Source organism: Rhinopithecus roxellana, chromosome 6, assembly GCF_007565055.1.
Source record: "Rhinopithecus roxellana isolate Shanxi Qingling chromosome 6, ASM756505v1, whole genome shotgun sequence".
NCBI lineage: Eukaryota > Metazoa > Chordata > Mammalia > Primates > Cercopithecidae > Rhinopithecus > Rhinopithecus roxellana.
Genome location: NC_044554.1, coordinates 77,860,279 through 77,882,542, shown reverse-complemented (window position 1 = coordinate 77,882,542; position 22,264 = coordinate 77,860,279). Strand labels below are relative to the sequence as shown.

Sequence of the window (22,264 nt, the reverse complement as noted above, 5' to 3'; positions counted from 1 at the left end):
AAAGGTGGCAACCATCAGGAATGGATAGTTACTTAAACAGCATCCCTCTAGCTGCTCAGTTGAGAATAGACTTTGGGACAAGTGCAGAAGTGGGAAAACCAGTTAGGAGGCTATTGTGAAAACGCGGAAGAAGTGATGGTGGCTTGGACTGGGTGGTAAAATGTGGTTGCAGACTGGTTATAACTTGAAAGTGGAAGCCAGAGGAATTGTCTATGGTGTGGATGTTGGGTGTGAGAGTATTCTGGTGTAACCCCAGGTTTCCGGCCTGAGTGGCGGGAGAGATGAGAGGACCACAGGAGGAGTAGATGGTGGGAGTTTGAATATTTGGTATTGGACACACCAAGTTTGAGTTGTCCATTTGATGTCCAAGCAGAGATGGTGGTAGAGCTGAGTGCCGTGGCTCACGCCTGTAATCCCAACACTTTGGGAGGCCGAGGTGGGTGGATCACATGAGGTCAGAAGTTTGAGACCAGCCTGGCCAACTTGGTGAAACCCCATCTCTACTAAAAGTACAAAAATTAGCCAGGCGTGGTGGCATGCACCTGTAATCCCAGCTACTCGGGAGGCTGAGGCAGGAGAATCACTTGAACCCAGGAGGAGGGGGTTGCAGTGAGCAGAGGTCTCACCACTGCACTCCAGTCTGTGCGACAGAATGACTCCATCCCAAAAAAATAAAAAATAATAAAAATAAAAATTAAAATTAAAAAAAGATGGTAGTAGATTGTTAGCTATACCGTCTGAAGTTCAGAGTAGAGGTCTGGGCTAAAGGTACACCCTTGGAGGCACTATTATATAGAAGGAATTAAAACAGATTGGGCTGGGTGCGGTGGCTCATGTCTGTAAACCCAGCATTTTGGGAGGCTGAGGTGGGAGTATTACTTGAGCCCATCAGTTCAAGACCAGCCTGGGCAACATAGAATCTGTCTCTACAAAAAATAAAAAATAGCTCAGAATGGGTGCATGTGCCTGTCAGGAGGCTGAGGCAGGAGGATTGCTTGAGCCTGGGAGATAGAGGTTGCTGCGAGCTATGATGGTGCCAGTGTACTCCAGCCTAGGCGACAGAGTGAGCCCAAGCCTCAAAAATAAATAAATAATAAATAAATACAGAAAAAATAGAACTATGAGACTGGATGAGATCGTGAAGGGAGTGGGTATAAATGTTGAAAAGAGGTCGGGCGCAATGGCTCACACCTGTAATCTCGGCAGTTTGGGAGGCCGAGGCGGGTGGATCATGAGGTCAGGTGTTCAAGACCAACCTGGCCAATATGGTGAAACCCCACCTCTACTAAAAATACAAAAATTAGCCAGGCATGGTGGCAGGCGCCTTAGTCCCAGCTACCTGGGAGGCTGAGGCAGGAGAATCGCTTGAACCCGGGAGGCAGAGGTTGCAGTGAGCTGAGATCATGCCACTGCATTCCAGCCTGGGCAACAGAGCGAGACTCTGCTCAAAAAAAAAAAAAAAAAAAAAAATTGTTGAAAAGAGTCTGAAGACTGAGCTTCAGTCCTCAGTGGAGCTGCCGTTCCACCATGGCCTCCGGGCTGTTCCTACAACACCTAAGGGTGCTCCAAGATTAAGATGTGAGATGAGGAAGAACCAGCAGAGCCGACAGAGCGAAAGGAATTTGGGATCTGAGAGGCCGAGTGAGCAAAGCATTCTAAGGAGAAGGTAATGAGCACGTCTGTCAAATAATGCTGGTTGTTTAGTAAAATGAGGACTGAACAGAGGCCATTGCCTCGACCAAGTGGAAAGCATGGGTGACTTGCTGAGCACTTTCCATTTTACAGAAGGGCAAAAGCCCAAAGTGTAGTGGGTTTAAGAAAAAGTAAGAGTTATCAATTTTGGAAGCCAGTTAATTGAAAAAGAAAGAAAGGGTTGGGCGTGCTGGCTCATGCCTGTAATCCTAGCACTTTGGGAAGCCGAGGCGGATGGATCACGTGAGGTCAGGAGTTTGAGAACAGCCTGACCAATATGATGAAACCCTGTCTCTACTAAAAATACAAAAATTAGCCAGGTGTGGTGGTGGGCACCTGTAATCCCAGCTACTTGGGAGGCTGAGACAGAAGAATTGCTTGAACCTGGAAGGAGGAGGTTGCAGTGAGCTGACATTGTGCCACTGCACTCCAGCCTGGGTGACAGAGTGATACTCTGCCTCAAAAACAAAAAAAAAAGTAAAAGAAAGAAGTGAGAGGAAGGGATTAAAAAAAGCCAGGATAGGCTGGGGGTGGTGGCATATGCCTGTAATCCCAGCACTTTGGGAGGCCAAGGTGGGCAGATCATGAGGTCAAGAGATTGAGACCATCCTGGCCAAGATGGTGAAACCCCGTCTCTATTAAAAATACAAAAATTAGCTGGGCGCGGTGGCTCAAGCCTATAATCCCAGGACTTTGGGAGGCCGAGACAAGTGGATCACGAGGTCAGGAGATCGAGAGCATCCTGGCTAACACGGTGAAACCCTGTCTCTACTAAAAAATACAAAAAACTAGCCGGGCAAGGTGGCGGGCGCCTGTAGTCCCAGCTACTCGGGAGGCTGAGGCCGGAGAATGGCGTGAACCCGGGAGGCGGAGCTTGCAGTGAGCTGCAATCATGCCACTGCACTCCAGCCTGAGTGGGCGACAGAGGGAGACTCCGTCTCAAGAAAAAAAAAAACAAAAACAAAAATTAGCCAGGCGTGGTGGTGTGTGCCTGTAGTCTCAGCTACTTGGGAGGCTGAGGCAGAAGAATTGCTTGAACCCAGGAGGCGGAGATTGTAGTGAGCCTAGATTGTGCCACTGCACTCCAGCCCTGGGTGACAGTGAGACTCCGTTTAAATAAATTAAAAAAAAAAGTCCAGGTGCGGTGGCTCATGCCTGTAATCCCAGCACTTTGGGAGGCCGAGGCAGGTAGATCACGAGGTCAGGAGATCGAGACCATCCTGGCTAACATGGTGAAACCCCGTCTCCATTAAAAATACAAAAAATTACCTGGGCGTAGTGGCGGGTGACTGTAGGTCCAGCTATTTGGAAGGCTGAGGCAGGAGAATCACTTGAACCCAGGAGGCAGAGCCTGCAGTGAGCCGAGATCGTGCCACTGCACTCCAGCCTGGGCGACAGAGAGAGACTCCATCAAGAAAGAAAGAAAGAAGGAAAGAAAGAGAAAGAATGAAAGGAAGGAAGGAAGGAAGGAAGGCAGGCAGGCAGGCAGGCAAGCAAGCAAGGTAGGATAGACAACTAATATAAAGAGAGCTTTTTGTTTGGCTAGTTTTTTTTTTGAGATAGACTCTTGCTCTGTCACCTCGGTGGGAGTGCCTCAGCCTCCCGAGTAGCTGGGATTACAGGCGTGTACCACCAGGTCCAGCTAATTTTTGTATTTTTAGTAGAGACAGGGTTTTACCATGATGGCCAGGCTAGTCTTGAACTCCTGACTTCAAGTGATCCTCCTGCTTCGGCCTTCCAAAGTGCTGGGATTATAGGCGTGAGCCACCGGGCCGGCCTTCACTTCCTTTCTTACCTAGCTTAAATGTCTTTTAAATTTTTTTTAGTGGGGTCTTGCTCTGTCATCCAGGTTGGAGTGCAGTGGTGTGATCACAGCTCACTGCAGCCTCAGCCTCCCAGATTCACTCTAAACTGGGCTAGGCAGACCTGGCAAGGCAGTGGGATGTGGAGGGAGTGGAACACAACATTGAGAGACCCAGTCAAGAGGACCCAGGCCCGGCGCAGTGGCTCACGCCTGTAATCCCAGCACTTTGGGAGGCCGAGGTTGGTGGATCAACTGAGGTCAGGGGTTTGAGACCAGCCTGGAGAACATGGTGAAACGCCATCTCTGCTAAAAATACAAAAACTAACCAGGCATGGTGGCAGACACCTGTAGTCCCAGCTACTCCAAGGCTGAGGGAGGAGAAACAGTTGAACCTGGGATGGGGAGGTTGCAGTGAGCCAAGATCACGCCACCACACTACAGCCTTGGGCAACAGAGGGAGACTCTGTCTCAAAAAAAAAAAAAAGGGTGACCTAGAGGAGACTGACTAAAATTTTCATTCATCTTACCCCCTTTCTACTGTGTTCCTTCTCTCCCTCCCTAACATCTTCCCTTCCCCTTTTTTTTTTTTTTTTTTTTTTTGTGACAGAGTCTTGCTCTGTCACCCAGGCTGGAGTACAATAGTGTGATCTCGGCTCACTGCAACCTCTGCACCCCAGGTTCAAGTGATTCTCCCATGTCAGCCTCCCGAGTAGCTGGGACAATAGAAGCCTGACACCACGCTGGCTAATTTTTGTATTTTTAGTAGAGACAGGGTTTCCCCATGTTGGTCAGGCTGGTCTTGAACTCCTGACCTTAAGTGATCCGCCTGCCTTGGCCTCCCAAAGTGCTGGGATTACAGGCATGAGCCACAACTCCCAGCCTCCTTATTTTCCCTCCCTCCTTTCCTCCTTCTTTCCCTCCCTCCCTCCCTTCTTTCCTTCCTTCCTTTTCTTTCTTTTTATTGAGGTAAGGTCTTGCTGTATCGCCCAGATGGGTGTGCAGTCAGGATCATAGCTCATCGCAGCCTCCATCTTCCCATCTCAGCCTCCCGAGTAGCTGGGACTACAGGTGTGTGCCACCACGCCCAGCTGATTAAAAAAAAAATAGAGACAGTGTCTTCTGTGTTGCCCAGACTGGTCTCAAACTCCTGGTCTCAAATGACCCTTCTGCCTCAGCCTCCCAAAGTGCTGGGATTACAGGTGCAAGCCACTACACCTTGCCACAGTCTTTTTTGTTTGTTTGAAACAGGGTCTCACTCTGTCACCCAGGCTCGAGTGCAGTGGCACTATCATAGCTCACTCAACCTCCTGGGCTCAAGGGATCTTCCAGTTTCAGCCTCCTGAGGAGCTGGGACAACAGGCATGCATCACCATGCCTGGCTAATTGTTTTCTTTTCTTCTTTGTTTTTGTTTTTTGAGATGGAGTTTTGCTTTTTTTTTTTTTTTTTTTTTTTTTGAGACGGTGTCTGGCTCTGTCGCCCAGGCTGGGGTGCGGTGGCCGGATCTCAGCTCACTGCAAGCTGCGCCTCCCGGGTTTACGCCATTCTCCTGCCTCCGCCTCCCAAGTAGCTGGGACTACAGGCGCCCGCCTCATCGCCCAGCTAGTTTTTTGTATTCTTTAGTAGAGACGGGGTTTCACTGTATTAGCCAGGGTGGTCTCAATCTCCTGACCTCGTGATCTGCCCGTCTCGGCCTCCCAAAGTGCTGGGATTACAGGCTTGAGCCACCGCGCCCGGCCTGAGTTTTGCTCTTGTTGCCCAGGCTGGAGTGCATGGCGCGATCTCAGCTCACCACAACCTCTGCCTCCCGTGTTAAAGCGATTCTCCTGCCTCAGCCTCCCAAGTAGCTGGGATTACAGGTGCGTGCCACCACGCCCAGCTAATTTTTGTATTTTTAGTAGAGACGGGGTTTCACCATGTTGGCCAGGATGGTCACAATCTCCTGACCTCGTGATCCGCCCACGTCGGCCTCCGAAAGTGCTGGGATTACAGGTGTGAACCACCGCACCTGGCCCAATTTTTTCTTTTTTTAATTTTGTAGAGATGAGGTCCCACTATATTGCCCAGGCTGGTCTGGAGCTCTTGGGCTCAAGTGATCCTCCTGCCTCAGTCTTCCAAAGTGCTGAGATTACAGGCGTGAGCCACCACACCCAGCTCCTCGCCACCATCTTGGTGCCAATCAAAATAGTCCTGAATAAATCTGACTTACTGTTTTAACAAGAGTCAGATTTTTTTCTTTAATAAGCACAGTAGAAGAGGTGAACTGAAGAGGAGGGGCTGCAGTCATTGATGAAGACAAGATCCAAGGCAAAACCACAGAGTAACAGGGTAAGGTGGAGGTTGAGATTTACAGAAGCAGAGTACAGTGACAGGCCAGGGTATGCAAGGGAGTGGTTACAACTGACCCTGAAAACTTTTTTTTTTTTTTTTGAGACAGAGTCTCTTTCTGTTGCCCTGGCTGGAGTGCAGTGGTGCAATCTCAGCTCACTGCAACCTCTGCCTCCCAGGTTCAAGCGAACCTCCTGCCTCAGCCTCCTGAGTAGCCAGGACTGCAGGCGCACGCTTCAGTTCAGAAGTTCCAGAGAAGCCTGGGCAACATGGCAAAACCCGGTCTCTACAAAATATTTAAAAATTAGCCAGGCGTGGTGGTGTGTGTCTGTGTAGCTCCAGGCACTCAGGAGGCTGAGGCACGATGCTTGAGCCGGAAAGGCTGAGGTTGCAGTGAGCCGAGATCGCGCCACTGCACTCCTGCCTGTGTAATAATCCCTGGATTTAAAAAAAAAAAAAAAGAAAGAAATGTATGTGAAACTCTCCAAGCTTCAATTTCCTGATCTGAAAAATTGAAATAGCGGTACCTACCTCACAGAGTGGCTAATTTAATACAGTGCTATTTGCAAGGGATAATTTATCGAACCTTTAGGCGTTGTTCTAAAGTACCTATTAGCTCACTGAACTCACAACCCTAGGAGGGAGTTTCGAGTTTATGCCCATTTTACACGAGGACGCGTTGGCAGGCGGTACTGCTGTTCATGGGATCTGTAAAGAGTGAAAAAGGAGTCTCAGCTCTCAGTGGAGTTCACAGGCTCTAGGGTTTCTGCTGGAGGTGAGAACACTGTGCAGGGAGGCACAAAAGCGGGCATCAGATGGTGCAAAGCGACGCTGGGCCCAGCTCGGCGGCCAATGGCTCCCTCCGGTGGCCGAAGCGAAGAGCGCAGCTGGATCGGGCGCGAAGAGAGGATCCCCGCAGCCTGTCAGGGCCGAGGCTGGAACCCGGTGGAGGTTCTAGGGCTTTGAGAGGTTGGAGGACTAGGACTCCAGAAGTCCCCGAACGAAGCGGGCCGGAGTTCCAGGTGACGCCCCTGGCCCAGGTGTCGCAGCCCTGCCCACCTCCCTGCCGCCTTCCGCCGTCCTCACACGCCCCCTTTAGGAGGGTGGCTGCTCCCGGCGCCTCGGAGCTCGGACGGGGGTCCGGTCCCCGCGGCCACGATTGTTTGCACCTAAGTGATGGAGGCTCCGAGACCCGCGGCCCACGCCCGGCCGGAGACGCTTGTCTGCAGGGCTGCGTTGCAACCCCGGGCGCACGTGGAGCTGGAGCCGCGCAGGCTGGGGGAGCGCAGAGAGGGTCGGGCTTCCCCGGGCGCGCCCACGGGGCGGGGCCGAGGACTGGGACCAATGGCTCGCGCGTGCTGGTGGGGGTGGGGACAGGCTCCGGGCCTGGCATCCCGGTAGCCGCAGCTGTCTTTTCCGGCCCCGGTGCGCTCTCCGCCCCAGGCGGAGCCCCCCGGCTCGCGGGGATCCCCCGAGCGCTGCGTCCTGTGGGTGGGTGAGTGAGTGCCCCGCGGTCCCCGAGATGTGGGGTGCACCTGGCCGGGGAGAAGGAGATCTTGGCTCCTTCGCACCCCAGCGGGCGCAAAGGGGCAGGAGCCCGGGTTGGGGGAGGAGTAGGAGGACCCGGGGACCTTGTGTCGCTCTGTGGGAGCCGGTCTGTGTTTCTGTTTTGCTAGTCGAGGGGTGTGTTTGGGTTGGTAGAGTTTGTAGGGGGGGTACCTCGTGTGGATGGGAGGAATCTGGGGAGGCTAAGGCGAGGAGGAGGAGGCGGTTTGAGATGGGTTGAGGGAGAGGATTGACGGAGGGTGGGGTTTTGAAGGAGTTGGAAGTTTCTTGGGTGCGGTGATTGCATGGGGGGGGGGCTTGGTAGGGGCAGCTCAGGACACCGAAGGAGAGGATGGGGAAGGCTGTCCTGCCCACAACTTACTTCCCTTTTGGGAGATTTGCTTCCTCTTGCATTGCTAGTTAAGGAAGGAGAGGCTGGAGAAGCCTGTGCCGTCAGAGTACCTTTGCCCCTTTCCAGAACCGGTGCCATCCCTAGTCTCAGGAACATAAGGGAAGGGGTGGCCCCCAGGAGCCAGGAGTGGCCCTAAATCCCTTCCTGACAGGTTTGGGGTACCAGTTTTTTTGTGGAGCAGTGGCTGGTAGGTACCATTTGCAGCCCCATGGGCTCTTTTTAGTTGCCGGTAAGCGGGGTGTGGGTGCGTTCCTGTTTCCTTGTGGTTGTGTCTTTTTTTGTTTTTTTCTTGAGACAGGGTCTCGCTCTGTCACCCAGGCTGGAGTGCAGTGGCGCGATCTCGGCTCGCTACAGCCCTACGCCTCCAGGACTCAGGCAATTCTTGTGCCTCAGCCTCCCAAGTAGCTGTGATTACAGGCGTGCACCTGCATGCCTGGCTAATTTTTTTTGTTTGTTTGAGACAGTCTCACTCTGTTGCCCAGGCTGGAGTGCAGTGGCGCGATGCTGGCTCACTGCAACCTCTGCCTCCTGGGTTCAAGCAATTCTCCTGCCTCAACCTCCCAAGTAGTTGGGATTATAGGCATGAGCCACCACACGTGGCTAATTTTTGTATTTTTAGTAGAGACAGGGTTTCACCATGTTGACCAGGGTGGTCTCGAACTCCTGATCTCAGGTGATCCACCCACCTCGGCCTCCCAAAGTGCTGGGATTACAGGCGTGAACCACTGAGCCCGGCCAATTTTTGTATTTTTAGTAGAGAGCAACTCTCTCTTTTGGGGAGGCTTCGGGGTGTTTGATTAGTGGTCTTTGGGGGTGGATGGGCTCTGTGGGGCTGCTTTTGATGCAACATAATCTCCTTTGCAGGTCACCTAACCCATTTGTAGCTTCCTCTACCTGTGCTCAGCCATGGCCAGCGAGAGCTCGCCTCTGCTGGCCTACCGACTCCTGGGGGAGGAGGGGACTGCCCTCCCTCTCAATGGGGCCGGGGCTCCTGGAGGGGCATCTGCCCGGAAGCTGTCCACCTTCCTGGGTGTGGTGGTGCCCACTGTCCTGTCCATGTTCAGCATAGTTGTTTTTCTGAGGATTGGTGAGTGGGTTCTGGGGCGGGTGTGGACTGACTGTAGTGTGGGAGGACATGATGGGGAGGGTGGAGATGGGACTGGGATGAGAGTAGGAAGGGGACCCAAGAGAAGTGGTTGGCTAAAGGGTTTGGGGAGGGGCTCCCCTGTGGGCTTGCATTTAGCTCCACCCTGGAGCTCTGCAGACCCAGGGGGTGGGGGATATGGGGTGTGAGCCCCTGTGACCTGACTCGCTGCTCCTGCCTCAGGGTTCGTGGTGGGCCATGCTGGGCTGCTGCAGGCTCTGGCCATGCTGCTGGTTGCCTACTTCATCCTGGCGCTCACCGTCCTCTCTGTCTGTGCCATCGCCACCAATGGAGCTGTGCAGGGAGGCGGAGCCTACTGTATCCTCCAACATCGATGGACTGGGGTCTGGGCTGTTCTGCCTGCTAGGGAGGGTGTGGAAGGGGCCGTTACCTTTGTTGGCTCAGGGGCGAGACAAGTGTTTTTTTCATTCTTAAAATTTTTTCCCGGGCGCGGTGGCTCACGCCTGTAATCCCAGCACTTTGGGAGGCCGAGGCGGGTGGATCACGAGGTCAGGAGATCGAGACCATCCTGGCTAACACGGTGAAACCCTGTCTCTACTAAAAGTACAAAAAAAAAAAATTAGCTGGGCATGGTGGCGGACGCCTGTAGTCCCAGCTACGCGGGAGGCTGAGGTAGGAGAATGGTGTGAACCCAGGAGGCAGAGCTTGCAGTGAGCCGAGATCGTGCCACTGCACTCCAGCCTGGGCAACAGAGCGTGACTCCGTCTCAAAAAAAAAAAAAATTTTTTTTATGCTGAGTGCAGTGGCTCACACCTGTAATCCCAGCACTTTGGGAGGCTGAGGTGGGCGGATCACTTGATGCCAGGAGTTCAAGACCAGCCTGGCCAACATGGTGAAAACCCGTCTCCACTAAAAATACAAAAATTAGTTGGGCATGCTGGCACTTGCCTGTGATTCCAGCTACTCGGGAGGGTGAGGCACGAGAATCGCTTGAACCTGAGAGGTGGAGGTTGCAGTGAGCCAAGATTGCATCACTGCACTCCAACCTGGGCAGCAGAGCAAGACACTGACTCCCAGACTGTAGTGCAGTGACGCCATCATAGCTCACTGCGGTCTTGACTTCCTGGGCTCAAGTGATCCTCCTGCCTCAGCCTCCTGAGTAGCTGGCACTATAGGCATGAACCACCACCCCTGTTTAATTTTTAAATTTTTTGTAGAGATGGAATCTTGCTATGTTTCCCAGGCTGGTCTTGAATTCCTGGCCTCAAGTGATCCTCTTGTCTCAGCCTCCCAAAACACTGGGATTACAGGCATCAGCCACTATGCCTGGCCTGGCAGGGCAAGTTTTAATAAATGTGCAGCAGGCAGGCTCGTATAATGAAGGAGATCAACATTGCCCTACACGTTAATGCCAATTTCTAGTCTAACAATCTCATCTGTTAGGCAGTGATTGTTTTACAGATGCAGAAACTGGCACTCAGAGGGTATGAGTGACTTGTGCAAAGCCACATGGCTGGGGCCTGGCTGCACTCAGGTTAAGTGCTTGGAGCTATGGCAACTTCCTCACATCCATTTCAGTCTCTTTTCCCTTAATGCTTCCACTTCCAGTCATGATCAGCCGCACATTGGGGCCCGAGGTCGGGGGCAGCATTGGGCTCATGTTCTACCTGGCTAACGTCTGTGGCTGTGCCGTCTCCCTGCTGGGACTGGTGGAGTCTGTGCTTGATGTCTTCGGGGCCGGTCTGTGCTCTGTCTGATCTGGGTGGTGCTGCGGGTTTGCAGGGTCTGGGAGTGTGGGATCATGAGGGAGAAGGTCCTCTACAGGAGAGGGGCAGACTGAACCATTACCTTGGCTTTCTGGAGCTTCTGCTGTGTGGCCAGCATCGTGCAGGAGATGTGGACATCCCTGAGATTGTCCTTGCCTGCAGGGAGCTAACCGTCTAATCGGAGAGACCAGGCTAAGATTCTTAAAATTGACAGAGACCACCAGGGAGAGCTAAGATGCTGGGATGGAGCTAAGAGGGAAGTGGGGAAGGTGGTCTGTCTGACAGCAGGTGGGTAGAGGGGGGCTTATCTTGCTTTGGGTCATGGTTGGGGCTGGGTACCTTCTTTTTTTTATTTCTTATTTTTTTATTTTTGAGTTAGAGTCTTGCTTTGTTGCCCAGGCTGGAGTGCAGTGGTGCGATCTCCCCTCACTGCAACCTTTCCCTCCTGCGTTCAAGCGATTCTCCTGCCTCAGCCTCCTGAGTAGTTGGGATTACAGGCACTCACCCCCACGCCTGGCTAAGGATTGTATTTTCAGTAGTGACGGGATTTCACCATGTTGGCCAGGCTAGTCTCGAACTCCTGACCTCAAGTGATCCACCTGCCTCAGCCCTCCCAAAGTGTTGGGATTACAGGTGTGAGCCCTGGCGCCCTGCCCCCCCCCCCCTTTTTTTTCTTTTTTCTTGAGGCAAGGTCTTACTCTGTCACCCAGGTTAGAGTACAGTGGTACCATCTTGGCTCAATGCAACTTCTGCCTCCCTGGCTCAAGCGATTCTGCCACCTCAACCTCCCAGTAGCTGGGACTACAGGCATGCCTCCCCACGCCTGGCGAATTTTTGCAGTTTTTGTGGAGTTGGGGTTTCACAATGTTGCCAAGGCTAGTTTTAAACTCCTGGACTCAAGTGATCCTCCCACCTCGGCCTCCCAAAGTGCTGGAATTATAGGCGTGAGCCACCCACCATGCCCAGCTGGTGGGGTGCCTTAGGATCGGGCCTTCTAACTCTGTCCCTACCTCTTTCCAGATGCCACAGGGCCCAGTGGGCTCCGGGTCCTGCCCCAGGGCTACGGCTGGAACCTGCTGTATGGCTCCCTGCTGCTGGGCCTTGTGGGTGGGGTCTGCACCCTGGGAGCTGGCCTCTATGCCAGGGCCTCATTCCTCACATTCCTGCTGGTTTCCGGCTCCCTGGCCTCCGTGCTCATCAGCTTTGTGGCTGTGGGGCCGAGGGACATCCCCTTGACCCCTAGGCCTGGCCCCAATGGCTCCTCCTTGCCGCCCCGGTTTGGCCACTTCACCGGCTTCAACAGCAGTACCCTGAAGGACAACTTGGGTGGTGAGCTGGGCACTGCCGTGGCAGGAATCTCGGGGTGAGGGGTGGGCAAGTGTCAGGGCTGGGCCCTTAAAAAAATCTCTGGATGAGCACAGGTGTCAGAGGGAATGGTGGGCAGGAGGTCTGGACTGCAGAGCAGTGCAGTTTAATTCAGGCCTGTCTAACATGTGTTTGGCCGGCGGGGCAGGAGGAAGCCCACAAAACAGTCCCTGCTTTAGAGGAACTTGTGTTCTAGCTGAGGAGAGACGTGCATTTAGGAATCAGTTAAATAGCACAGTAAGGCCCAGCATGACTTTAACAGATCAGGATTTCCCAGGAGTGGAGAGAGGGAGGCCTGATTACGGGCTGGGGAGGACAGGAGCCGGGGAGCTGGAGGTGGCCTGAGATAGATGGGTGGGGGATTCAGTCAGGAGCTGGGAACAGAGAGGGAAAGCATCTCAGGGAGGAGCTGGAGACTGGGTGTGGGGGCTCACATCTGTAATCCCAGCATTCTGGGAGGCTGAGGCAGGAAGATCACCTGAGGTCAGGAGTTTGAGACCAGTCTGGCCAACATGGTGAAACCCTCTCCCCGTCTCTACTAAAAATACAAAAATTAGCTGGGCACACTGGCTTGCACCTGTAGTCCCAGATACTCAGGAAGCTGAGGGAGAATTGCTTGAACCCGGGAGGTGGAGGTTGCAGTGAATCAAGATTGCACCATTGCACTCCAGCCTGGGCGACAGAGCGAGGTTCTGTCTCCAAAAAAAAAAAAACAAAAAACAAAAAACCATAAAATAAAAATACAAAAATTAGCCAGGGGCAGTGGTGCATTCCTGTAGTCCCAGCTACTCAGGAGGCTGAGGCATGAGAATCGCTTGAACCCGGGAGGCAGAGGCTGCAGTGAGCTAAGATCACCACCACTGCACTCCAGCCTTGGCTTCAGAATGAGATTCCGTCTCAAAAAAAAAAAAAAAAAAAAAAAAGGCTGTGTGCGGTGGCTCACGTCTGTAATCCCAGGACATTGGGAGGTCGAGGTGGGTGGATCACCTGAGGCCAGGAGTTTGAGATCAGCCTGGCCAACATGGTGAAACCCCATCTCTACTAAAGTTACAAAAATTAGCCAGACGTGGTGGTGGGCACCTGTAACCCCAGCTGCCTGAGAGGCTGAGGCAGGAGAATCGCTTGAACCAGGGAGGCAGAGGTTGCAGTGAGTTGAGATCACACCACTGTACTCTGGCCTGGGTAACAGAGCGAGACTCCGTCTCAAAATAAATAAATAAATAAAAATTAAAAAGTTAGATGGGCATGATGGTGCACACCTGTAGTCCTAGCTACTTGGAAGACTGAGGCAGGAGGATCACTCTAGCTCAGGAGGGAGAGGTTGCAGTGAGCTACGATGGTGCCACTGCACTCCAGCCTGGGTGACAGAGTGAGATCCTGTCTCTAAATAAATAAATAAATAAATAAATAAATAAATAAATAAAAGAGTGTGGATTAGGGTCTGGAGGGAGGAATATCAGAGCATTAGGGGGACTTGGCAATGTGTCTGACTGACCCAGGGCCAGTGCAGGGGCAGGCTGGTGTCTTAGTGAGTGCAGTGCAGGGGAGGCAAGGGGACTCTGGGAATGTGCGGAGAGGGTGGCTAAGAGGCCTGGATCCCTGAGAGGGATGCTGATGCCCTCTCCTCCCTGGGACGACCCTCCTAGCTGGCTACGCTGAGGACTACACCACAGGAGCCATGATGAATTTTGCCAGCGTCTTTGCTGTCCTCTTTAACGGCTGTACAGGCATCATGGCTGGGGCCAACATGTCAGGTGAGAGTCCCTGCCTGCTGCCTCCTGGGGGTTTGGGGCTGCCACCGTGAGGGACCCAGGGGTACGGTGGGAGGGCTGACCTCGCTCTCTCTGCTCCCCCCTCTCCAGGGGAGCTGAAGGACCCCAGCCGGGCGATCCCTCTGGGCACGATCGTCGCTGTCGCCTACACCTTCTTCGTCTATGTCCTGCTTTTCTTCCTCTCCAGCTTCACCTGTGACAGGTGTCTGGGGAGGGATGGGGGTGGAGTGTCGAACAAGATTGGTGCATCTGGGTCACCAAGGGAAGCACAGGCTGGGGGACTGGGGAGCAGAAACCCAGCTTGTTGGAGTGGAGGGAAAATAGGGGGAGGGTGGCTACCGGCGATTGACAACCTGTAGCCAGCAGCTGCCATGGACCCAGTACTGTTGTAGGCACTTAGCTTGCGAGTGAGGGTGGGTAGTGGCTTTCTACCCAGTTTGCATTTCCACAAATATTTGGCCTTTTGTGCATATACCATTAGGTATGACAGCTGGGTGCAGTGGCTCACACCTGTAATCCCAGCACTTTGGGAGGCTAAGGCAGGAGGATTGCTGGAGCCCAGGGGTTCCAGACCAGCCTGAGCAACATAGCAAGACCCTCCCCCCAATACAAAAATTAGGCAGGTGTGATGGCAAATGCTTGTAGTCCTGGCTACTTGGGAGGCTGAGGTGGGAGGATTGCTTGAGTCCAAGAGGTCAAGGCTGTGGTGAGCTGTGATTACAGCACTGCACTTTAGCCTGAGGGTTGGAGTGAGACCTTGTCTCTTAAAAAAAAGAGAAAGGAATGACCACTGAGTGATTAAATCCAAGGCCGCCCAATGAATACCAGGCGTATCCCTTTAGCACATTAGCACATTTGATATCTGAGTCTGATCCTTAAGATCGGGGCTGGAGATTTTCCTACCCCATGACGCGTGATCATCTGTGTCCAACTTTCCCTCCTTCCTAGGACCCTGCTGCAGGAAGACTATGGGTTCTTCCGCGCCATCAGCCTGTGGCCCCCACTGGTGTTGATCGGAATCTATGCCACCGCGCTCTCAGCGTCCATGAGCTCGCTCATTGGTGCCTCCCGCATCCTCCATGCCCTGGCCCGGGATGACCTCTTTGGTGGGTTCTCTGCCTCCTTGCTGGCTCGGAGCACGCCCTCCCTTGTCTGTTTGTCCATCACCGTTAGGCCCCGGCTGATGTGTCTGCTGTGGATTCTGTTTTTCTAGGAGTGATCTTGGCGCCGGCCAAGGTTGTGTCCCGGGGCGGAAACCCCTGGGCGGCTGTACTGTATTCTTGGGGCCTGGTGCAGGTGAGCCTTCTTCTTCAAGGGGCCCTTTCCCTCACCCCACCAGCTGGCAGGATGGGGGCGCAGTTAGATGCAGGCTGGAAGACAAATGCAAAGGCAGATGTGTATGCACTTGGCGGTGCACTGGCACTCTGCAGCGTTCACTGGCACTTTGTGGGGTTCACCAGCACTTTGCAGGTTGCCCCAGTGCTTTGCAGGGTTCATTGGCACCCTGGGGGGGTTCACTGACACTTTTCGGGGTACATGGGCATTTTGCAGGGTTCACTGATACTCTGTGGGGTGTATTAGTATTTTTCAGGGTTCACTGGCACTTTGTGGGGTGCCCCAGCACTTTGGGGGATTCACTGGCACTCTGTGGGATATACCAACACTTTGTGGGGTTCACTGACACTTTGGAGGTTTGGTGGCACTCTGTGGGGGTGCACTGGCCCTTTCTGGGGTTCACTGACACTGGGGGTACACTGGCACTTTGCAGGGCTCATGGGCAGTTTTCAGGGTTCATTGACACTTTGGGGTACACTGGCCCTTTCTGGGGTTAATTGACACTTTGGGGTGCGCTGGCATTTTGCATGGTTTACTGGTACTTTCCAGGGGTTCACTGACACTTTGGGGGTACACTGGCACTTTCCGGGGTTCATTGACACTGGGGGTGCACTGGCACTTTTGGGGTTTAGTAGTATTTTGGGGGTTGGGTTCATTGACACTTTGGGGGTTCACTGGTGCTTTGCAGGGTTCACTGGCACTTTCTGGGGCTCATTGACACTTTGGGGGTACACTGGCACTCTGGTGTTCACTGGCATTTTGGGGGTACACCGGCACTTTGGATCAATGGCACGCCTCTTGGCCCCTGCCCAGCTGGTGCTCCTGGCCGGGAAGCTGAACACGCTGGCTGCCGTGGTCACTGTCTTCTACCTGGTGGCCTATGCCGCTGTGGACCTGTCCTGCCTGAGCCTGGAGTGGGCCTCGGCCCCCAACTTCCGGTGAGAGACTCAGAGGCCTTTGTCCCCAGAGAGAAGAAGGAAGGAATAGGAAAACGGGGAGGACTCAGGCTCAGGCATGGGGTTGGACACAGCAGCCTCGGGTGCGGCCAGCCCTGAGTTTCTGTCCCTCCTCCCCTCCATGCCCGCAGCCCCACCTTCAGCCTGTTCTCCTGGCACACCTGCCTGCTGGGGGTAGCCTCCTGCCTGCTCATGATGTTCCTCATCAGCCCTGGTGCGGCCGGTGGCTCCCTGCTCCTCATGGGTCTCCTGGCTGCCCTGCTCACCGCGCGAGGAGGCCCCAGCAGCTGGGGCTATGTCAGCCAGGCCTTGCTTTTCCACCAGGTATCCCCGGGGAGCTGGCGGGGTGGTGGGGAGATGGGAGGTGATCAAATAACCCCCTCTCTCTTTGGCTGGAGTTGGTGTTCCCGTCCAGGAGGCGCTGAACAGGGCTGTGTATTTGATCCTGCCACTTCCCCATCACCTCACCCATGTACCCAGGTGCGTAAGTATCTGCTCCGGCTGGATGTCCGGAAGGATCACGTCAAGTTCTGGCGGCCCCAGTTGCTGCTCCTGGTGGGGAACCCCCGGGGCGCCCTGCCTCTGCTGCGGTTGGCCAACCAGCTTAAGAAGGGGGGGCTCTACGTGTTGGGCCACGTCACCCTGGGAGACCTCGGTGAGCTGCCCTCCCACTCATTCACTCACTCCCATCCTTCTTTCCCCCTACTTTTTTTTTTTTTTTTTTGAGATGGAGCTTCGTTCTGTTGCCCAGGCTGGAGTGCAGTGGGATGATCTTGGCTCACTGCAACTTCCACCTCCCAGGTTCAAGTGATTCTCCTGCCTTAGCCTCCTGAGCTGGGATTACAGGCACACACCACCATGCCCAGCTAGTTTTTGTATTTTTAGTAGAGAAGGGGTTTCGCCCTGTTGGCCAAGCTGGTCTTGAACTCCTGACCTCAAGTGCTCCACCCACCTCGGCCTCCCAAAGTGCTGGGATTGTAGGCATGAGACACCATGACCAGTCCCCCTCCCCTTGTTTTTTTTGAGACAAGGTCTTGCTCTGTCACCCAGATTGGAGGGCAGTGGTGCCATCATAGTTCACTGCAGCCTCAACCTCTTGGGCTCAAGCAATCCTCCTGCCTTGGCCTCCTGAGTAGCTGGGACTACAGGTGTGAGCCCCTAGGCCTGGCTAATTTGTAGAGATGAGGTCTCTTTATGTTTCCCAGGCTGGTCTGGAACTCCTGGCTCAAGCAACCCTCCCACTTTGGCCTCCCAAAGTGCAGGGATTATAGGCATGAGCCATGACACCAGCCCCTCTTCCCATTTTATTTCCTTCCCCATGACCCCTTCAAGCAGCCATAGCCCTGCCTTGGCGCATCTGTGATTTGGACTCGAGGAGACATTGAGTTTGGCCAACACTGGCTACCTTCCTTTCCTTATCTTCTCTGTAGACTCCCTCCCCTCGGACCCTGTGCAGCCGCAGTACGGGGCATGGCTCAGCCTGGTGGACCGGGCCCAGGTGAAGGCTTTTGTGGATCTAACTCTCTCACCCTCCGTGCGCCAGGGGGCTCAGCATCTGCTGCGAATCTCCGGCCTCGGTGAGCTGCTCCTCCCTGGATGCCCTTGGCCCTCCTCTGTGGCCACTTCACATCTCCGCTCCCCTCCCCTAGAGAGTCAGCTACAGATTGCAAACTGCAAAAGGACCTTATAGTCGAGAGCAGATAAGACAGTGCTCAAAGATAATAGCCTCAGACAGTGTGTGATAAAGTCTAGTAGGAGATGCTAGGGACTGGTGATGCTGTTGCGTTTTTTTTTTTTTTTTTTTTTTGAGACGGAGTCTTGCTCTGCCACCCAGGCTGGAGTGCAGTGGCCGGCTCTCAGCTCACTGCAAGCTCCGCCTCCCGGGTTCACGCCATTCTCCTGTCTCAGCCTCCCGAGTAGCTGGGACTACAGGCGCCCGCCTCGTCGCCCGGCTAGTTTTTTGTATTTTTTAGTAGAGACGGGGTTTCACCGTATTAGCCAGGATGGTCTCGATCTCCTGACCTCGTGATCCGCCCATCTCGGCCTCCCAAAGTGCTGGGATTACAGGCTTGAGCCACCGCGCCCGGCCGCGTTTTTTTTTTTTTCTTTTTTTCTTTTTTTTTTTGAGACGGAGTCTCGCTCTGTCTTGCCCAGGCTGGAGTGCAGTGGCACGATCTTGGCTCACTGCAGCCTCCGCCTTCCAGGTTCAAGTGATTCTTCTGTCTCAGCCTTCCGAGTAGCTGGGATTACAGGCGTGTACTACCACGCCTGTAATTTTTGTATTTTTAGTAGAGATGGGGGTTTCACCATGTTGCCCAGGCTGGTTTTGAGCTCCTGACCTCAGGTGACCCACCTGCTTTGACCTCCCAAAGTGCTGGGATTACAGGCACCTGGCCTTTCTTTCTTTTTTTTTCTGACCCCAAAATTGGGGCATGGGCACTGAAGAGTGTATTTTTGGGGACGATGGAGCATTATTTGAATCTCCAGCTGCCTTATCAAATCAGATGGTTTTTAACCACCAGCGTTCAGAGGAAGGCATGCCAGCCACTATGCACTGATATGGCCAGCAAAGGTTGCTGCGGAGAGATGGTAATTCAGCCAGGCTTTGAAAGGTGTTGGGATGTAGGAGATGTAACATGTCTCCCCCGCCCCGCCCCAACCCGAATCCACAAAGGATGCCGGAGGTTGTGTGGGGCGGACGCTTGTGGATGGAGCAGTGAATTCTCAGCTTTTAGCGCTGAGGCCACTGGGGTTATCTATGCTCCGTCACTGCCTTCTCCCTTAATCCCGGACCAGCACCTGTCACCAAAGTGTGTGCTTCCTTCTCTATTCAGAGTCTGGCTGAAAGTTCAACAGTGTTGGACATTTGCCCAGTTCAGTGTAAATCAGAACCCTGGGAAATACTCAGGAGGCGGCATGACTAGTTTATTTTGCAAGATCAGCTGGAGTTCACACCTGCTGAGATGTGTTGGGGTGTCACCAAGCATCACTGACCCACAGAGCGTCTGAGAGCCTGGTCTTCACTTTTTGTGCAGAGACCACAATGCTCATGAAAGTTTTCCTGTGGAAGATACCAGGTCGGTACAAAAGCAATTGCGGTTTTGCTTTTTTTTTTTTTGGACAGGGTCTCACTCTGTTGCCCAGGCTGGAGTGCAGTGGCACGATGTCGGCTCACTGCAACCTCTGCCTTCCGGGTTCAAGTGATTCTCCCATCTCAGCCTCCCAAGTAGCTGAGACTGCAGATATACGCCAGCATGTCTGGCTAATTTTTGTATATTTTTAGTAGAGATGGGGTTTCACCACATTGCCCGGGCTGATCTCGAACTTTCGACCTCAGGTGATCTGTCCACCTCCGTCTCCCAAAGTGCTGGGGTGCCATTTTAATGGGGAAAAAAACCCGCAATTACTTTTGCACCAACCTATTCCAATAAAAGGAAAAGTATTTTCTTTAAATGGTGGATTCTCCTATCATAGAAAATTTGACTTACGGGTTGAGCAATGTTTGCTTCATGAGAAGGGGTCTTGGAAGAGGTCTCCGCGTCTCCCTGTAAACTCAGCCTGGTTCAAGGGTGCAATTATCCGGTTCCACACGGGTTGTTCAAAAATTAAGAACCAAGAGCTTGTCAGCAGGGACTTGGAGCATTGTGGTTGGCACATGCCCAGCTTGGTGGCTCAGAATGTGGCCTCTCATGCTGGGTGGAGGCAGATTGTGTTGACCTACCTGGCCTGGTACCTACCAGCCGTGAGCCTGTGGGCAAGTGACTTCATCGCTTGGTGCTTTGGGTTCCTTATCAGTAAAAAGAGGAAGCTAAATAGTACCTACCTCATAGCATTACTTCAAGGTTCAAATAAGTTAAAATACAAAGTGCTTTCTACAGGACACAGCCCCTGGTAAGCGGATACCATGCAATGAACCACCAGGATTAGGGTTTTGCAGTAAACTCTACTAGGGTTAGGGTTTACTGCAGTAAACATACTGGGTAGCCCTGGTTCTTTTTTTTTTTTTTTTTTTTTTGAGATGGAGTCTTGCTGGAGTCTCACTCTGTACAGTGGTGTGATCTCAGCTGACTGCAACCTCCACCTTCCGGTTTCACGCAATTCTCATGTTTCAGCCTCCTGAGTAGCTGAGATTGTAGGCACCTACCACAATGCCTGGCTAATTTTTGTATTTTTAGTAGAGAGAGCATTTCACCGTATTGGCCAGGCTGGTCTCAAACTCGTGACCTCAGGTAATCTATGTGCCTCAGCTTCCCAAGATGCTGGGATTACAGGTGTGAGCCACTGCGCCCTGCCTGGTCCATTTTCTCATCTTTCCATAGCAGAGTCTGGGACGCTATTACCCTGGGGATTCAGGTCATCAGCTTGGCTGATCAGAGTGTCTGGTTTGCACAACTGAGTCAAATTCACATCTCCTACCGTGAAACAGATGCCCCACTAGAAGCCGGGAGTGGACAGTGTCCTACTCTCTCCGCAGAATTGGAGTGCTCATTAGTGGCAAGAATCCTAATGCGAACTTTGCCTGTTTAAGTGGAGGAGATTAGTCACCGAGATAATAAAATAAATGCATGTGAAAGTGTTTAGGAAAAATGAAAAGTCATTATGCAAATGTGCAGAATGTTGCCGTGAGAGCCCGTACACAGTGGGAGTGTCATACCTATGGCTGACACACATTGCTGTCAGCGTGTGGGAGCGTGGTGTAAACTTAGCCTGTGAGCCTGACTCCTGTCTGTTCCTGCCTTCCCCGCTCTGCCCCCAGGTGGCATGAAGCCCAACACGTTGGTCCTGGGTTTCTACGATGACGCCCCACCGCAGGACCATTTCCTGACGGACCCGGCTTTCTCTGAGCCTGCAGACAGTACCAGGGAGGGCAGTTCCCCAGCTCTGAGTACCCTGTTCCCTCCTCCCCGGGCTCCTGGGAGCCCCCGGGCTCTCAGTCCCCAGGACTACGTGGCCACGGTGGCCGATGCCCTCAAGATGAACAAGAATGTGGTGCTGGCCCGGGCCAGTGGGGCCTTGCCCCGTGAGCGGCTGAGCCGGGGGTCTGGGGGCACTTCTCAGCTGCACCACGTGGACGTGTGGCCCCTCAACCTGCTGCGGCCCCGGGGAGGGCCCGGCTACGTGGACGTCTGCGGCCTCTTCCTACTGCAGATGGCAACCATCTTGGGCATGGTGCCCGCTTGGCACAGCGCCCGGCTCCGGATCTTCCTGTGCCTGGGGCCTAGGGAGGCGCCTGGGGCAGCCGAGGGGCGGCTGCGGGCGCTGCTGAGCCAACTGAGGATCCGGGCTGAGGTGCAGGAGGTGGTGTGGGGCGAGGGGGCCGGGGCTGGGGAACCCGAGGCGGAGGAGGAAGGGGACTTTGTGAACAGTGGGCGGGGAGATGTGGAGGCAGAGGCCCTGGCACGCAGCGCCAACGCCCTGGTTCGGGCCCAGCAGGGGCGCGGCACAGGAGGAGGGCCGGGTGGGCCGGAGGATGGGGATACCGAGGGCCCCACCACAGCCCTCACCTTCCTGTACTTGCCTCGGCCGCCGGCCGATCCCGCCCGCTACCCCCGATACCTGGCGCTACTGGAGACTCTAACCCGAGACCTGGGCCCCACACTGCTGGTTCACGGGGTCACCCCAGTCACCTGCACTGATCTCTGATGCCCCTGCCCCCAGGGCTGGGTAGAGAGGGCCCAGGCAGGTGGCCCATCCCGATCCTGAGGAGGAAGAGGAGGAGGAGGAGGAGGAGGAGAAGAAGAAAAGCACTGTGTCCCGTGGCCTTGCCCTTGGGATGTGGAGCCCAGGGGAGGTTTGAAGGGGATCATGCCACCTCCTTTGGCAGAGGCACTCCAGCACACTAACTCTGGGCGCCTGTCCCCACCGTGCAGGGGAGGGAGTCCGAAGCCTCCCTTCACTGGTGCCTTGATGCTAGGGGCCAGGCCTCCGTGACTCTGGGCTACCTCAGTTTCCCCATTTTGGCCAGACTCACCGGCCCACTGGGGTGGTGATGTTTTCGTTCTGTTTTATTTTTCTAACTCTGCTGACCATGAATAAAAGACCAAAACACTACAGGCTGGCTGAGCAGTGCTGGTGGGTAGCTGAGAGGGAGCGGGTGGGAAGGGAGAGCTCTGCAAAGGGGTGGAGATTGGAGCCTTCAGCCTCCCGCAGTGAGGCTGCCACGTGCAGGGCTGGGGCGCGGGGCCT

The 22,264-nt window shown here is 54.0% G+C and overlaps 1 protein-coding gene across 4 annotated transcripts; it reads left to right on the top strand.

The window, feature by feature from the left end:
- Nucleotides 1-7,181: 7,181 nt before the first annotated feature.
- SLC12A9 (solute carrier family 12 member 9) lies at nucleotides 7,182-22,129 on the top strand. 4 transcript variants are annotated; one of them, XM_010377738.2, is made up of 14 exons: nucleotides 7,192-7,317; nucleotides 8,644-8,866; nucleotides 9,107-9,241; nucleotides 10,493-10,624; nucleotides 11,671-11,979; nucleotides 13,662-13,769; nucleotides 13,878-13,989; nucleotides 14,736-14,893; nucleotides 15,001-15,083; nucleotides 15,936-16,060; nucleotides 16,210-16,402; nucleotides 16,559-16,733; nucleotides 17,509-17,655; nucleotides 20,835-22,129. In XM_010377738.2, the coding sequence occupies exons 2-14, from the start codon at nucleotides 8,686-8,688 to the stop codon at nucleotides 21,719-21,721; spliced, it is 2,745 nt and encodes a 914-aa protein (XP_010376040.1). In that variant the 5' UTR covers nucleotides 7,192-7,317; nucleotides 8,644-8,685; the 3' UTR covers nucleotides 21,722-22,129. The 4 variants fall into 4 exon arrangements, with proteins under 4 accessions (XP_030788179.1, XP_030788181.1, XP_010376040.1 ...); XM_030932319.1 differs by having other exon boundaries at nucleotides 7,182-7,317; nucleotides 16,210-16,733; XM_030932320.1 differs by having other exon boundaries at nucleotides 7,203-7,966; nucleotides 16,210-16,733.
- Nucleotides 22,130-22,264: the final 135 nt, after the last annotated feature.

What these genes read in the sequence shown, in the direction of transcription:
- SLC12A9 (XM_030932319.1), top strand. Translation starts at nt 8,686, where the DNA reads ATGGCCAGCGAGAGCTCGCCTCTGCTGGCCTACCGACTCCTGGGGGAG. An exon ending in AGTTGTTTTTCTGAGGATTG is followed by an intron (nt 8,867 to 9,106) that starts GTGAGTGGGTTC and finishes CTCCTGCCTCAG; the next exon opens with GGTTCGTGGTGGGCCATGCT. An exon ending in GCAGGGAGGCGGAGCCTACT is followed by an intron (nt 9,242 to 10,492) that starts GTATCCTCCAAC and finishes TTCCACTTCCAG; the next exon opens with TCATGATCAGCCGCACATTG.